Consider the following 14,061-nt stretch of genomic DNA (forward strand, 5'->3'; position numbering starts at 1 on the left):
AGAGATGCATGCAACAAGGATACTACAGTAATCATGGGTGACTTTAATCTACATATAGACTGGCCAAACCAAATTAGCAATAATACTGTGGAGGATTAATTCCTGGAGTGTGTACGAGATGGTTTTTTAGGCCAGTATGTTGAGGAGCCAACTGCTGCCAGACTGCCTCAAGTCATGGACCACTCAACTTCCTCCTGAATATTAAGTAAACTGAAGCCATTGTTTTTTTGGCCCCCGACATAAACTCTGTTCCCTTGCCACTGACTACAGGCCCCTCCCCATCCGCACACTCAAACTGAACCAGGCTGTGTGAAACCATGGAATTTTGTTCAACCCGAGAAGAGATTCAAACCCCTTGTTCTATCCATCATCAATACCACTTATTTTATCCTTTAATATCGCCACCTTCCACTACTACCTCAGTCCCTCTGCCACTGAAACCTTTCACCAGGCTTGTGTCACCTCTAGACTTAATGGGCTCGATATTAGGAGGGCTGCGGGTTCGCGGCAGATGGGGGGGGGGGGGCGGGGGGCGCGACTGGGCGCGTGGGTAATGCGCCCGGTGAAATCAGTCTGCCCCGCGCGCGATCGCAGCCTAATTGGATCCACTTACCTGGTCTTCCGGGTTCCCCGCTGCTGAGCTGCGCGGCGGGCGGACAGCGCATGCGCAGTAAGGTCTGTCAGCTGGAGGAGCTCTATTTAAAGGGGCAGTCCTCCACTGACTGATGCTGCAACAAATAGCAAAAATTACAGCATGGAGCAGCCCAGGGGGAAGGCTGCTCCCGGGTTAATGATGCCTCACTCCAGGTATCATTGGATGGGGTGAGGAGGAGGAAGGGGCGGACAGAGATCATCCCCCCGGCGGGCGGGAGGAAGCGGCCTGCCTCTGTCACCAGGAAGGCCTGGCTCGAGGTGGCAGAAGAGGTCACCTGCACCACCAACATATCACGCACCTGCATACAGTGCAGGAGGCGCTGCAATGACCTAAGTAGGTCAGCCAAAGTGAGTACACTTACTCATTCCCCCACACTCCATCTGCCACATCACCGCCCCCACCCCACATCTCCTTCTACTCTGTCACATCACCCCTCACACCCACTCAAACTTCATCCTCATCTTACCTGCACTTACTCACCTCGCCAGTACTCATCCCGCCACTACCACTCAACCCAATCCTCATACAATCTCATGGCTCTCTCTCATGCTCACCCTCTCATGCATCTCTTTCACAGCCAGCCTCACTCAACCTGCCACTACCTGTGCTGCAGGCACAGGGCATGAATCACATATGTGCAGTAGGAAGCGTAAGGCAAATATGTTGTGAGCATGAAGGGGATGCACAAGGGTGTTTGAAGGTTTGTCATGGTTTTTACTTATATTTAATTTCTGACCAACACACATTACATATATTGGCACCACTACTGCCACGTCCTTGCGAATCTTGATGTGGAGATGCCGGTGATGGACTGGGTTGACAAATGTAAGGAATCTTACAACACCAGCTTATAGTCCAACTGTTTTATTTGAAAATCACCAATCTTTGAGCCATGCATTCAAATAAAACAGTTGGACTATAACCTGGTGTTGTAAGATTCCTTACATTTGCGAATCTTGTCTGGTTTGTGCAATAATGCCCTTTCCTGAGGATCACAATGAAGACCCACACCTGATGCCACCCATTGTGTCACTGCAGAGTGGGTGTAGATGTATTTGCAGGGCTCTTTTGTGCAGATGACTGAGACATCAGCGATGTCCCCGGTGGCACCCTGGAAGGATGCGGAGGAGAAGTTGTTGAGGGCAGTGGTGACTTTGACAACAACAGGTAAGAAGATGGTGCTCGGGCCAGCCGGGAGCAGCTCAGCACGAAGGAGGCTGCAGATGTCCACGACTACATGTCGAGTAACTCTGAGCCTCCGTGTGCACTGCTGCTCAGAGAGGTCCGGAAGCTGAGCCTCGGTCTGTGGACCCTGTGGCGAGGGTAGTGCCCTCTGCGAAGCATCTCTCTCTGCGGTTGCCCTCCCTCCTGCTGTGCAGGTGGATGTGTCACAGCACTGTGTTGTGGAGCTCCACGTGTCAGAGGTGGACGGCGTGGCCGGCGAGGCTGGTGATGCTGTTTGCCCTCCGAGGAGGTCATGACTGCAGCTACAGCGGCCCCCATCAGGAAGATGTACATCTGAGGGGGTCCGCAAGGTAGGTACATGTGTCTGGACACCGGGGTAAGTGTGCAAGTTTGTGAATTTGATTGTTAGGAGGAGGGTGGTGGAGGCCAAACTTTGTCCAAAGTGACAGAGTGGCCTCCTGCAATGAGCGAGGGTCTCTCCCCCCACCCCCACCTGTCAAATGGACCTTTGCAGCTGCCACAGGCTGATAGCTGCAACACGTCCATTTCAACTGGGAGTGTTTCCCCCAGTACGGGAAACAGTCCCAGTTATTTCCAAAATCCCACCCCTCCTGAAATATTCCCTTAATCAGGTCTGTTAACGACCTGAAATAGCAGAATAAATACAGTCAAGTGGCACCCCGCCGGCTTTTATTGCCTGCGGGAGTCCCACATGCGGGGGCTGCGCGCGCAAGTCAGCGCGTCTGTGGGGAACCTGGAAGTGGGCGGGTTGGAGCCAGGCTCCCGACCCGCTCCAGGATTCCCCGATTTTCGGAGCCCCCCCCGCCAGGAATGCACCCGATAGCGGGTGCTAATATCGGGCCCAATAATTCTCTGCTTCCTTACCAGCCTCCTACCCTGCACAAACTCCATCTTTCAAAACTCCGCTGCCCACATCCTGTCTTACAACCTCGCTGCGCCCTTCACTCCACTGATTTTAGCCTTTTCTGCACTCCCCTTCCTTTACCTCACCTTTTTAATTATGCTCCAGAGTAATTACACTCTGAATGGAATTTGGCTTGGTGCTGTGGAAGAGCAGAGGGATTTGGGGGTACAGGTCCACAGGGCATTAAAGGCAGCACCTCAGTCTGATCAGGCCATTAAAAAAAGCTAATAGAATTCTAGGTTTTATCACAAGAGGGAAAGAACATGAAAGCAAAGAGGTAACGATGAGCCTATGTGAAACCTTAACAAGACCTCAGTTACAGTACTGTGTGCAGTATTGGACTCCAAACTATAGGAGCCATTTGGTGCACTAGAATGCTGACTGATATGAGGAAATACAAATACAAAGACAGACTTGAAAAATTGGGGCTTCTTTTCGTTAGAACACAGATTATGAGATGATATGTTAGATGTGTTTAAAATTATGAAAGGATGGGACAGTGTAGATGGAAGCAGACAGTATCCAGTAGTTGAGGGGCCTAGGATGAGGGGCCATAGATACACGATTAAATGTAAGACATTTAAAACAGAGGGCAGGAGAAACTTCTTTACACAGTGAACCTGTGGAATTCACTTCCAGGGTTAGTGGTTGAGGCAGAAACTATGTCAACAACCAAGGTGAGATTGGATAGGTGGATGAAGGAAAGGTGTGGATAAATTTGATTAGTCTTAACTTGCTTGTGTGGAGGGTCAACACTGACAGTCTGTTAGGCTGAATGGCCTGTTTCCATGTTGTAACTTCTAAGAACATCTATGTGCAGTATTTCTGGAGCAGGGCTTCAACCCACAATCACCTGACTCGGAGGCGAGACTACTATCACTGAACCAAGACTGACACTTATAGTTAAGTATTGATAGCATGTGCTTTTCTGTTTTGCAATTGATTTCAATAATCATATTCGACAAAGCAAATGACCAATCACACTGTCAAAAAACACTTACCTTTCTGAATTACCAATCATCAGTTACTTAGTTACTCAGATAGGCTAAAGGACCTTGGTCTGTTTACTTTAGAGCAGCGTAGACTTAGAGGCGATCCAATAGAGGTTTATAAAATAATGAAAGGGCTGGATAGTGTGCTGACTGATACATTATTCCAGCTTGACAGATTGAGGAGGACCTAGGGACATGCATTTAAACTATGCAAAAGCAGGAATAGACTGGATGATAGGCAGTTCTTTTTCCAGAGAGAAGTGAGCCTCTGGAATGTGTTGTCAGCTGGTGCGGTGGGTGCCTTCAAAAGGGAGCTGGATCAGTTCTTGACTGGGGCAGAGATCACAACATATAGAAGGTAAGTGGTTTTTCAGATAACACATGGTCCATGTGATCTCCTGGATTGGTTTTAATCACCTGAGGGAGAGGAATTTTCCAGAGTATTTTTACCGTTATTGGCCCTGGGTTTTTCGCCTCTCCAAGGAGATTACTTGGCTGTGGAGGGATAGGCAGGAAGTGTCTGGTCATGATGCTCCAACCATCAGGAGTGTGGGGACAGGCTTGATGGACCAGCTGGTCTTTTCCTGTCCCATATTTTCATAAGTTTGTATGTTGGAAGGTCCCCTGTTCAACCCCCATTCTGTACTGTTGGCTGATCTGAACCAGGGCAGAAATAACAGGACTACAAAAGGGAGTCAGCAACCTGGATTTGTGAGGGGAAAAATTAGGCAGGTTTCCTACTGATCATTATTGGTGACCCTGTTAGAAGTGTACGTATGTGGACTTCGGGTGAAGACAGGACCAGGCTTGGCTGTGACGTCCCTTGTAGTCAAATAATCTACTAATATTCACGGTTTGGTCTCAGTCATGAAGAATTGGCCAGAGGGCAAGTGGCTGATATGGAACTGTACCCCAGCAAGAAGTCTTCCAGCAGAGGAGAGGGGGAAAGGATAAAGAAAAAAGGAGGGAACAAAGTTAAATAAACTTACTTCAGTTGTAATACCTGGTCCTCCATCAAAGAGATGAGCGGCGAAATCACTACTGTAACACCTCCTGTGTAAATAGCTGGGAACTGGTAACATAAGCTCTTACCATAACCTGGAAAAAAAAGTAATTGGTTTCTCAAACCCCACCATAGAAGAAAAGTTGTAAGTGATCTGTACAGTCACAGTCATTATGGTGCATTATTTCTTTTCTGCTTCAGGTGTTTACATATGCTGAGATACAGTTCTAGGAGCAGCAGGAGACATCTGGTGCCATCCCCAATTGCCCTTTATTCATAGGTGAGTCAGGACAATGAGTGTCAGGACTTCTAATTCTATTCTTAACTGTCATGGCTCTCAGGCAGCCATTAGATGGCACCTTTGGAGGATTCTGCCACTGTATTGCTCAAAAGAGATTATCCAGCAAACCATTCCTGTATTGGAGAAGTGCAGTTACTGTCTGCTGTATATAACTGCATTATTTGTATATCAAAAGATTTGAAACTTGCATACTATAATTATACTGCCTCTCTTCCATTCACTCAGTATGGAGCAGGGCAGAGGCTGGGTATTGAGTGGCAAGTGGCTCACCTTCTGACTCCCCAAAGCCTCTCCACCACTACAAGACACAAGTAAGGAGTGTGATGGAATACTCTCCCCTTGCCTGGATGGGTGCAGCTGCAACACCATACAGGACAAAGCAGTCTGCTTGATCAGCATCCCATTCACTGGCTTAAGCATCCACTCCCTCCACCACCGGCGTACCGTGGCTGCAGCGTGTACTATCTACAGGATACACTGCAGCAAATCGCCAAAGCTTCTTCGGCAGTACCTCCCAAACCAGCGACATTTACAATCTAGAATGACAAGGGTAGCAGGTGCATGGGAACACTATCATCTCCAAGTTCCCCTCCAAGTCGCATACCATCATATATCACCGTTCCTTCATTGTTGCAGGGTCAAAATCCTGGAACTCCCTACCTAAGTGCATTGTGGGGGCACCTTTATCACACAATTGCAGCACTTCAAGGAGGCGGCCCACCAGGACCTTCTCAAGGGCAACTACAGATGGACAATAAATACTGGCCTTGCCAGCGACGCCCACATCCCGAAGAATTAAAAAAAGTTCTTTGTATTGCAGCACACATATTCTTCCAACACTCACCAGTTGCCATAACAACTAGATTATCTCTTCTCTCCTGAAGTACTGAATAGATAACCTGCCACTGAACCCTATAATTCAAGAACAGAACAATCAGATCAATTGACATTGCAAAATGTAATTTAGAACCTCATGGTTGATGCACCAACCAGTTTCACCTTTTGAAATAATTCAACAGCTTGCATTTATATAGCATCTTTAACGTATAAAAATGTCCCATGATGCTTCACAGAGCAATAATCAAATCAAATTGGACGTTGAGCCAAAGGATATTAGGAGGGGTGACCAAAAGCTCAGTCAAAGCAATGGGTTTTAAAGGAGGTTCCTAAAAGGAGGAGAGGAAGGTGAAGAGGCGGAGAGGTTTATGGCCGGGGTTGGGGGGGCGGGTGGAAAGTTTCAGGGCATTGAGCCTAGGCAGCTCAAAGCGCACACACGGACAAAAGAGGGAGATGCACAAAAGGCCAATGTCAGAGGAACGGAGAGTTTGTGTGTGTGTGTGTGGGGGGGGGGGGGGGGGGGGGGGGTGGGGGGGGAGGGGAGGGTTGTAGGGCTGGAAGAGACTACAGACATAGGGAGGGACAAGGCCATGAAGGGATTTAAACACAAGGATGAGAATTTAAACTCTGAGCTGTTTGAGGACCAGGAGCCAATGTAGGTCAGCAAGGACAAGGTTGATGGGTTAGCAAAATATGAGCAGCAGGGTTTTGCAAGATTTGAAATGTACAGATGGTGGAAGACAGGAGGCCAGCCAGGAGAGCACTGAAATAGGGGAATCTGGAGTGACAGAGGCATGGATGAGGGTTTCAGCAGCAGATGAGTTGAGGTAGAGACAGAGGTGGGTGATATTAGAGGTAAGAGGAGGCAGCCTTTGTGATGGAGCAGATATGGGAATGGAATCTCAGCTCAAGGTCGAACAGTTTGGTTCAGTCTGAGACAGTGGGCAGATGGGGGATGGAATCAATGACAAGGGTACTGGGTTTGTGGCAGGGGTTGAAAACAATGGCTTCGATCTTCGTACGGTTTAACTGAAGGAGACTGCAGTTCATCAGAGACTGCAGTCTGACAACACAATAGGATTGGAGAAGTTGAAAGAGGTGGTGGAGAGGTAGAGCTAGGTATTGTAAGCATACATGTGGAAGCAGGAGTTGCAGGAAAAATGAGCACAGATTTGAGATGCGACTCTGTTAAAAGACTTTCGAGAGAAAAGGGGGGTGGTCGGAGATGGGATGGTAATTTGCAAGAACAGATGAGTCGACGGTGATTTTTTTTTGAGGAGGAGGGTGATAATGACAGATTTAAAATGGAGGAGGACAGTATCTGAGAGGGAACCATTTACAATGTCAGCTAGCATAGGAGTCAAGAAGAGAAGCGAGGCGGTCAGTAGTTTATTGGGAATGTGGTCAAGGGAGAAGGTGAGGTTCATGGGCAAAATGAGCTCAGAGGGGGCAAAAGGGGAAACAGGAGAGAAACTAGAGAAATACACAAGTTCTGGGCTAGGGCAGAGGAGAACCTGGGGAGAGGTTTGGCTTGGTGAGCAAGGGGAAGGGGAAAAGCAGCAGAGGCAGCTGAACGAATGGTATCACTCTGAATCTTAGTGACAAAGAGCTCCTTGCACTTTTGTTGGAGGCAAGGATGGGGTGGGGAGAAGGGTTTAAAGAGGCAGTTGGTAGTGGAGAAAGGAAGCCGGGTGGTTTTGGCAGAGGAGTGATTGCACCAGATCCAGATCTGATGATGGTTGCCTAAAACAGCTGTGAACCAGATACACTCAAGTCTGCACCGCTTGGACTTGACAGCAAAGATGGGGGCCATATTAGGGGGAAATACCAGGATAGGGAAAAAGTAACGTTTTTGCTGAGGACAAGGGCATCAAAGGTGAAGATGAGGGAGTGGTTAAGCAAATCGACAGCTGCAGAAGTATCATGGCGAACGGAAGGCCAAAAATTATTTAGCAGAAATAGTATCATACATTATTCTGAAGTCGTTTTGGGAGACCATGGTTTAAAATCCAGCCTTACATGGTGGGGAACTGAGGAACATTATTATACTTATAAACTAAACATTTATCTCCACTCAGCTACAGTTCACAATGGCCTAACCTTGTTTCTTTAGGGTGCATTTTTTCCTGACAGCAAAGAGCATCTGGAAGGTCAACAAGGGTCACTTTTATTTTAAACTTGCATACCCCAAAGAAAAGTATTGTGTTGGTTAGTCAGTGTTGATATGATTTAAAAATTTAGGTATTAACATTTTTTTTTAAAAAACTAATCTCCATTTGTCACCTTTTGCTCATTCCAGAGACAACTTCTGTCTGGTTTAAGCAGCAACATTTAATGCACAAACTCAGAAGATTCTTAGCAAAAGTATAAAGTACTTATCAGTAATTAACCAGAGCTTAGTCTATACTAGACGTTTCGGCAGATTCACAACTGGCGAGCGCAAGGGTTGAAGTTCCAGAATTTTCCTTAAGCCAGTGAGCCAAAGCAACTGATTTTGCCATTTGGTAGTACACTGCACGTTTGTTCTGAATGCAACATTGAAACCAGAAAATATACTATCAAAATACTCGTACGAGACCAGCTCTTCCAGCTGGTCCAAAACTTGTGCAAATTTTGAAACTATGGTGGGTTTGTCCTGTTTGAATGCACTTTTGGGTTCAGCTCAATGCCTAAGATGGCATGATGCCAGTACCATATGTGCAGCAGAAATATATTAAAGCTGGTTAGAAATGCGCACTCAATAATTAACATTTTACGATAAGGAATGCAACTGGGAAATGTGAACAGAGATTGTTGCCTTGATGTGCAGCTGAACAGGTTGCCAATGTAAAGAAAGTCATGTAGAGCACCCAAAAAATTGAAACATTCTAAAATTAAGTTAAAACCAGATACCGCTTTCCTTACAACAAAAGAGGATTATTGTACCTCGTTTTCATGGAGTCTTAGTGTTCTAATCCAAGTATTAAAACCGACAGTGGCAGACCGAGTGGAGCTGCCCAATTTTCACAGCCACTTTTTTTTTAAATTTGAGTATCAACATGAACATTACACCCCATCTATATCAGACACTGCATAATACATACAGGCAGAATACCCTCCTCCTCCCATCCTGTTTACCATGAGAGAACACAGCAGATGTAGCAACAAAATTAATGAAGCCACAAATCTAACAATAATTTGGACTACGCTGCCTATGAAATTGGTCTTGTTTACACTGGCAGATCTCGAATCCACTCGACCGACTGCCCGTCTGAAAAGAATGCCAGACTTCAAGCAGGCAGGTCACAGAGACTAATTATGAAGCCTCTGTTTGGTGAGCCTTGGAAAGTGTAAAGTGTTAAGTTGACATGCTCTTTTTTAAAATGTTATTTTATCTTAGCTGAAAAATTATTCTACTATAACATAGATTTTGTGTAAAACAAAAAAAAATTATAAACACTTCTATTATATAGTTAACATCTCATGACTATTGGTAGAGAAAATGACAAGAAAGGTACATCAGACAGCAGGAAGATATTCCAAGGCTGCAATCTAATCTGTGGGTTCAGATGGTGATTATAAGGATACTGAGTTCTTCCATTTGACACTGTCTTATAATCACAACTTGCTCTTTTAGAATCATTTGGGCTGACAAAGAAAAATGATTTTCTCTGGTATTGGGGGAAGCTGGTACCCCTTTCATTTTCCATAAATGGAGTTTAAGTTTCTAATTTCAATTAGTTCAAGCCATTTTGGTGGGATTTTTTTTTTAAAAAAACAAAAGCATCAACTTTGTCAAGAAAACTGAAAAACCATTATGTGTAGATTTTATGTGGATTGTAGTATTAATTCATGCCAAGTGAGCTAAGTGTTTTGTAAAAATAAAACTTACGGTTTAAAATTAGAATGTCCAAAATAAGTCTTCAGGCACTTGATCTGTTTTGCATTTGGTTCAGGTATTGAAGGATCTAGATCAAAAATAACAAAATGGACAGGTATGTAACAGATACGCAGCTTGAAATATTTTGATTACAGAAGAGTGCAAATTATACATTTATTATACATACATGCATATAATGGAAATTACTTAGTTGGACTCATTCTATGATTGTAAGGAATCTTACAACACCAGGTTATAGTCCAACAAATTTATTTTAAAATCACAAGCTTTCGGAGATTATCCCCTTCGTCAGGTGAATGAGTGAAAAGGTTCTCAAATCGCATATCTTATACTAGGCTGGGACAGCATCACACCAATCAAAAGGTGTCGTTGTTATTCAAACAGGCCAGTCACGGAGAACAGCACGTCCTAGTACACTGGATATACATTGTGTCAATTACACAGACAGACAGAAAGAAACACAAATGGCAGAGAGAGAGAGAGAATATTAAAAACATAATTTTTTTTCCCTTTTTTGCTGGTGGGGTTATGTGTAGCGTGACATGAACCCAAGATCCTGGTTGAGGCCGTCCTCATGGGTGCGGAACTTAGCTATCAACTTCTGCTCGACGATTTTGCGTTGTCGTGTGTCTCGAAGGCCGCCTTGGAGAACGCTTACCCGAAGATCGGTGGCTGAATGTCCTTGACTGCTAAAGTGTTCCCCGACTGGGAGGGAACCCTCCTGTCTGGCGATTGTTGCGCGGTGTCCGTTCATCCGTTGTCGCAGTGTCTGCATGGTCTTGCCAATGTACCATGCTCCGGGGCATCCTTTCCTGCAACGTATGAGGTAGACAACGTTGGCCGAGTCACAGGAGTATGAACCATGTACCTGGTGGGTGGTGTCCTCTCGTGTGATGGTGGTATCCGTGTCGATGATCTGGCATGTCTTGCAGAGGTTGCCGTGGCAGGGTTGTGTGGTGTCGTGGACGCTGTTCTCCTGAAAACTGGGTAACTTGCTGCGAACGATGGTCTGTTTGAGGTTGGGTGGCTGTTTAAAGGCGAGTAGTGGAGGCATGGGGATGGCCTTAGCGAGGTGTTCGTCGTCATCGATGACATGTTGAAGGCTGCGGAGAACATGGTGTAGTTTCTCCGGTCCGGGGAAGTACTGGATGACGAAGGGTACTCTGTTGGTTGCGTCCCGTGTTTGTTTTCTGAGGAGGTCTATGCGGTTCTTCACTGTGGCCCGTCGGAACTGTCGATCGACGAGTCGAGCGTCATATCCCGTTCTTACTAGGGCGTCTTTCAGCGTCTGTAGGTGTCAATTGCGTTCCTCCTCATCTGAGCAGATCCTGTGTATTCGTAGGGCCTGTCCATAGGGGATGGCCTCTTTGACGTGGTTGGGGTGGAAGCTGGAAAAGTGGAGCGTCGTGAGGTTGTCCGTGGGCTTGCGGTAGAGTGAGGTGCTGAGGTGCCTGTCTTTGATGGAGATTTGTGTGTTCAAGAAAGAAACCGATTCTGAGGAGTAGTCCATGGTGAGTTTGATGGTGGGATGGAACTTGTTGATGTTATAGTGTAGTCTCTTCAGTGATTCTTCGCCATGGGTCCATAGGAAGAAAATGTCGTCGATGTATCTGGTGTATAGCGTTGGTTGGAGGTCCTGTGCAGTGAAGAAGTCGTGCTCGAACTTGTGCATGAAAATGTTGGCGTATTGGGGTGCGAATTTGGTCCCCATGGCTGTTCCGTGTGTTTGGGTAAAGAACTGATTATCGAAGGTGAAGACATTGTGATCCAGGATGAAGCGGCACCACACAACCCTGCCACGGCAACCTCTGCAAGACATGCCAGATCATCGACACGGATACCACCATCACACGAGAGGACACCACCCACCAGGTACATGGTTCATACTCCTGTGACTCGGCCAACGTTGTCTACCTCATACGTTGCAGGAAAGGATGCCCCGGAGCATGGTACATTGGCGAGACCATGCAGACACTGCGACAACGGATGAACGGACACCGCGCAACAATCGCCAGACAGGAGGGTTCCCTCCCAGTCGGGGAACACTTTAGCAGTCAAGGACATTCAGCCACCGATCTTCGGGTAAGCGTTCTCCAAGGCGGCCTTCGAGACACACGACAACGCAAAATCGTCGAGCAGAAGTTGATAGCCAAGTTCCACACCCATGAGGACGGCCTCAACCGGGATCTTGGGTTCATGTCACGCTACACATAACCCCACCAGCAAAAAAGGGAAAAAAATTATGTTTTTAATATTCTCTCTCTCTCTCTGCCATTTGTGTTTCTTTCTGTCTGTCTGTGTAATTGACACAATGTATATCCAGTGTACTAGGACGTGCTGTTCTCCGTGACTGGCCTGTTTGAATAACAACGACACCTTTTGATTGGTGTGATGCTGTCCCAGCCTAGTATAAGATATGCGATTTGAGAACCTTTTCACTCATTCACCTGACGAAGGGGATAATCTCCGAAAGCTTGTGATTTTAAAATAAATTTGTTGGACTATAACCTGGTGTTGTAAGATTCCTTACATTTGTCCGCCCCAGTCCATCACCGGCATCTCCACATCATTCTATAATGAGAGAGGGAAACATTGGGGAGCGTTGTGGGGGAAAATGTACCATGGAAAATTGACAATACAAAGGAATGATACCTGTTAGATACTATTAATACAAAAATATACCTCTACCAATTATGCTAAGTTCTTTTGACGTTTAGTTTCAACTATCTTACTAAGCCAATTTACCCCACTTGTCCTCCTCTTCCTTGATTCTTTCATCTTCCTCATCCTCCACTCCACAAAATTCCTCTGATGCATCAGTCTTGTCAGTTAAATACTTGTGAGATTCTTTAGTCTCAACTCCAGAACTGCTGTCCAGATCCTGCAGCGCCTGGAGAGTGAGCAGACCAGTGGGAAAATTAACAGAAACAGTTAATGAAAGTTTTTTCATGTAATGAGGTGTCCTGGTTGACAGTCTTCCTTGGAGCACCATTATCGTAACAGATTAACTCGTAATTCAGCTCAATGCTACTTGTGAGAGCTTGTTTCAATAAATATTCACAGATTTTTCTTCTATTGGGATTTACTCTTATCTGTTAGAATATTCTGAAGGTCCCAGTGCAGGTCTCAAGAGTAACTGGAACCAAGACAAGCCACAACCCCATTAAGTATTTTTGCATTCAAAATATCTCATAGAAAATCATTTTATGCTTATATTATGTGTGCTACCAGGGCGTAAAGTTCACATATAATAAATTTGTTTTTGAAAGACCCTAGATAAGGAAAGAATCATACCTGCGTTTATATAAGATCATCATTTCTTTCAGAAAAATCCCAAAGTGCTTCACATACAACAAGTTACTTTCAAGTTACTATCCTTATGCAGATGAACAAGGCAGCTACTTGTGTGATGTTGACTGAAGGAAGAATGTCGAGCAGGACAATAGAAGAACTTCCTGCTCTTCTTTGAAAAAGTGTCACTGGAACTTCCAGAACAGATAGGGTCTCAGTTTAGCGCCTTATCCGAAGGACAGAAATAACCCTCTCCCCTGAAGCATTGACAATTTCCACAATGGGGACTGAAGCAATAAGTTCATGGTATCATTTCATAAACAAAACAAACTGTAGCACTGAGTCAGTGAGCTAGGTTGAGATTAAGGTATTTTCAGCTATTAAGATCACAATACAGTTCCACTAATCTGTGTGTTACTAAAAGTGAGTGTGTTGGTAAAACCAAGAATGCAACCCCGCCATTGCTCATATCCCCTCCCATGGAATTCTACAATGCACAGGAATATGGTTGTAGATCTGATGTCCCCCTAATTAGGCAGACACCTTCCTTCCTTCCTTTCATTTTAATTTGACCTGTGGTGCACCAACTTCAGGAGATCACAATTATATTATTTAGGTTATCACTGATGTTCCAAGCTGCCAACAGAACATCTGAAAAGTAACATGTTACAATTTTGGGCATTCCATTATAGAAGAGGCATTAAAGCCATAGAGATTGATCAACATAAATTTGCCAGGTTGATAAATTTATAGTTATGAGGAGAGATTTGAGATACTGGGACCATTTCCAATGAACCAGAGAAAGCCAAGAGACAATTTCATGGAGATATAATTTTTTAGATTTTTTTCCTGTATTATCTGAACTGAATTTTGTTAACTTATAATAGTTCTGTAATATTCAATTCAGCTGTCTGCCTTAACTTTAAGACAGCAGACATGGATTCAGATTGGTTACCATAGTGTTTGGAATGCTAATAAGTAAACAAAGGAGT

At 45.2% G+C, this 14,061-nt stretch overlaps 1 protein-coding gene across 5 annotated transcripts in view; it reads right to left on the bottom strand.

Moving 5' to 3' along the window:
- wrn (WRN RecQ like helicase) overlaps positions 1 to 14,061 on the bottom strand; it is a 104,089-nt gene that overhangs the window by 62,203 nt on the left and 27,825 nt on the right. For all 5 annotated transcript variants that reach the window (XR_010964922.1, XR_010964924.1, XM_067994410.1 and 2 more), the window contains exons 11-14: positions 12,524 to 12,668; positions 9,770 to 9,845; positions 5,906 to 5,973; positions 4,747 to 4,855 (exon numbers count right to left, since the gene is read on the bottom strand). Coding sequence is in view for 3 of the 5 variants with exons in the window: in XM_067994410.1 (XP_067850511.1) it covers positions 4,747 to 4,855; positions 5,906 to 5,973; positions 9,770 to 9,845; positions 12,524 to 12,668 (398 nt within the window). In the remaining 2 variants the exon portion in view is untranslated. The remainder of the gene's footprint in view (positions 1 to 4,746; positions 4,856 to 5,905; positions 5,974 to 9,769; positions 9,846 to 12,523; positions 12,669 to 14,061) is intronic.

This window comes from Heptranchias perlo, chromosome 1, assembly GCF_035084215.1.
Source record: "Heptranchias perlo isolate sHepPer1 chromosome 1, sHepPer1.hap1, whole genome shotgun sequence".
Classification (NCBI taxonomy): Eukaryota; Metazoa; Chordata; class Chondrichthyes; order Hexanchiformes; family Hexanchidae; genus Heptranchias; species Heptranchias perlo.